We start from the raw sequence: 2268 nt of genomic DNA, 5'->3' as shown, positions 1-2268 counted from the left end.
AAGACAAATTAAGTCATATATATGGATTTAATTATGATGTCGGAATGATCCAGATATCAAAGTGTAGCTTTTAAAGCCAAGAATCTGAAAATGTAATTAGGTCATTTTGAACAAATTTGACTTAATCCTCATTTCAATATGATGGGTCACATATGTATATTCAAATAAAAGAGGAAAACTCCTTCAGGGGTTGATTCCAAAGGCTTTTTTTTTTTTTTTTTTTTTTGCAGCAAGCTGTTGTCAAAAGAGGCACTCAGCCCTCATGCATAGAAATGAGGGGGAGCAAGCCTACAGAAAAGAGGGGTGCGCTTTCTCCCTTTTCATAGATTAGCACGGCCTTAATCTCATTAAAGTGCCCAGCAGTGAACACGCCGTACCACTCCGCCCCGGCCCTGTAATCAGCCCGAGACACATGGCTCATCTCAGATGGACGTGGACGAGCCCCGGCCCCTCGTTCACGACCACTGAAAGCCGAGCGGAACATGAAAGCCCGCGGGTGTGGAAACGGAGCCTCTGGCCAGGTAGGGGAGGCGGTGTAATTACAGAGCTGTTAGGGATAGGGTTGTTAGCTGGAGAGGCTGCAGGGAGGGAGAGTGGGCTAATTGCCAATCCTCCCTCCCTCTCAACAATTATTACCTAGACTGCATTAACTGTGCAAACAGGTGCGCTCAAACGAGACTGTGGAAATCTGAGGCTGTGACACACAACAAGAACATACTCCCACACAAAAAAAACAGCTCAAATCCATTCCRCCACTTTTCTCTGCTGTGGGTTGAGTTCACGGCAGGTAAAACAACCAAAATGAATCTCCTTTTAACCAGATTTACAACTTCCTGCTTTGTAAGTGTGTRAAAAAAAAACATTTACTGCAATAAAGGCCTAGCATTCCTTGAAGAAATGCACACCACCCTGCCGTATTTAATTCATCTGATGTTAAAATAAATGACAAAGTTGCAGCCTTTTTGGTCAAACCTTCAAAAGCACTTGTAAATGACTCTCAGCTACTACCACATCAAATATTAGCTCAACACCTGTAATACTGACAATGTTAAGGGTGGGTTTTGTTCATTAATTTTGTTTAGCTGCAGCAGTTTGAAAGTTTCATTATGATCTGTTGAGTGGTTGATGGGATATTTTGCTAACAGACAAACAAGAATGACTGTAATGCTGGAGTTTTAAGCAACAGCTATTTTTTGTTTTCTATTATGAGTTGGTTCTAGGAGCCAGCTTGAACTGGATTCAATACATTTAATTATTATTAATTCATTTTTAAAATCTTCTAAAGGGATTTTGAACAGCTGGGTTTTGAGGGCTTTCTGAAGATCTTACATTGTTTTTTTTTTTTCTTTGCACGTTAGCGTTTTATTTAGTATGGCTACTAAAAGAGATGGCCTAAGACTTTTGCACAGTGTATCTCTGCAATGACTGTTCCGTCACCCGTAGCGGCTGTTCCTGTTCCTCCTGGAGGAGCAGAGAGAAGACCCGGGTGCTCAGCGGGGCTTCATCAGCAGCGAGCAGCTGCTGCTGGAGCTGAAGGCCGGCGGCATCCGTCTGGACCAGGAGGCCGCCATCAGACTGGAGCTGCAGCACATTCCTCCACTGGACCTGCTGGACTTCCTGGCCCACCTGCCCCTCTTCATGCTCATTCACAAGTCTGTCATCTCCAACCCTCTCAATGACTCCAGCCTCTTCTGAGACATATTACCTCTGTCACAAAATGATGGGCCACAATATGCAGCCTAGGTTATGTAACAAGCACCCATAAGAATCCTCCCTTTCCACATTTTAACTCCATCCATGACCACACAGCCACCATGCTCCACCCAGGACTCCAAAAAGCTGCCACCTTATATCCTGACCTGCAGACCATCCACATTCTGTCTGATTTTATATATGTATTTATATTATTTTCATTCAAAATGCTGTTTTTTTTCTTTGCAAGTATTTTTAGTTGTGATCCTGGAGATATTAAAAATACATTTACTTCCTTATTAATGAACTATAACTTTATTGGCAGACTTAAATAATGGATTTTTGTTTGTTTTACTCACTATGATGAAAAAAGACAAGATGAAATCATAAATGTTAAATCTACAATTTTTTATTACTTCATTTCAATGGAACTTTTGCCCTCCTGGCAGACCTCTGTGTGGTCCACGGACCCTTATTTGAAAACTCATATTTCTTTCTTTCTTGAAAATAAGCAAAAATAATGTGGGAATCCGGGTCTAATGGGTTTTATTCTTTCTTTCCTCCTTTATTTTATTT

The 2268-nt window shown here is 41.4% G+C and overlaps 1 protein-coding gene across 1 annotated transcript in view; it reads left to right on the top strand.

The window, feature by feature from the left end:
* The window catches only part of LOC106530259 (uncharacterized), a gene marked incomplete in the record, with an annotated part of 71411 nt that extends 69420 nt beyond the window's left edge, over window positions 1-1991 (top strand). The window contains 1 exon segment of the mRNA XM_014025839.1: window positions 1444-1991. Coding sequence (XP_013881293.1) covers window positions 1444-1695 — 252 coding nt within the window.
* Between the last annotated feature and the right edge of the window lie 277 nt (window positions 1992-2268).

The sequence above is a fragment of the Austrofundulus limnaeus genome, unplaced genomic scaffold (genome assembly GCF_001266775.1).
Source record: "Austrofundulus limnaeus strain Quisiro unplaced genomic scaffold, Austrofundulus_limnaeus-1.0 Scaffold504, whole genome shotgun sequence".
Lineage (NCBI taxonomy): Eukaryota > Metazoa > Chordata > Actinopteri > Cyprinodontiformes > Rivulidae > Austrofundulus > Austrofundulus limnaeus.
This window is presented reverse-complemented; position numbering and strand designations above follow the sequence as displayed.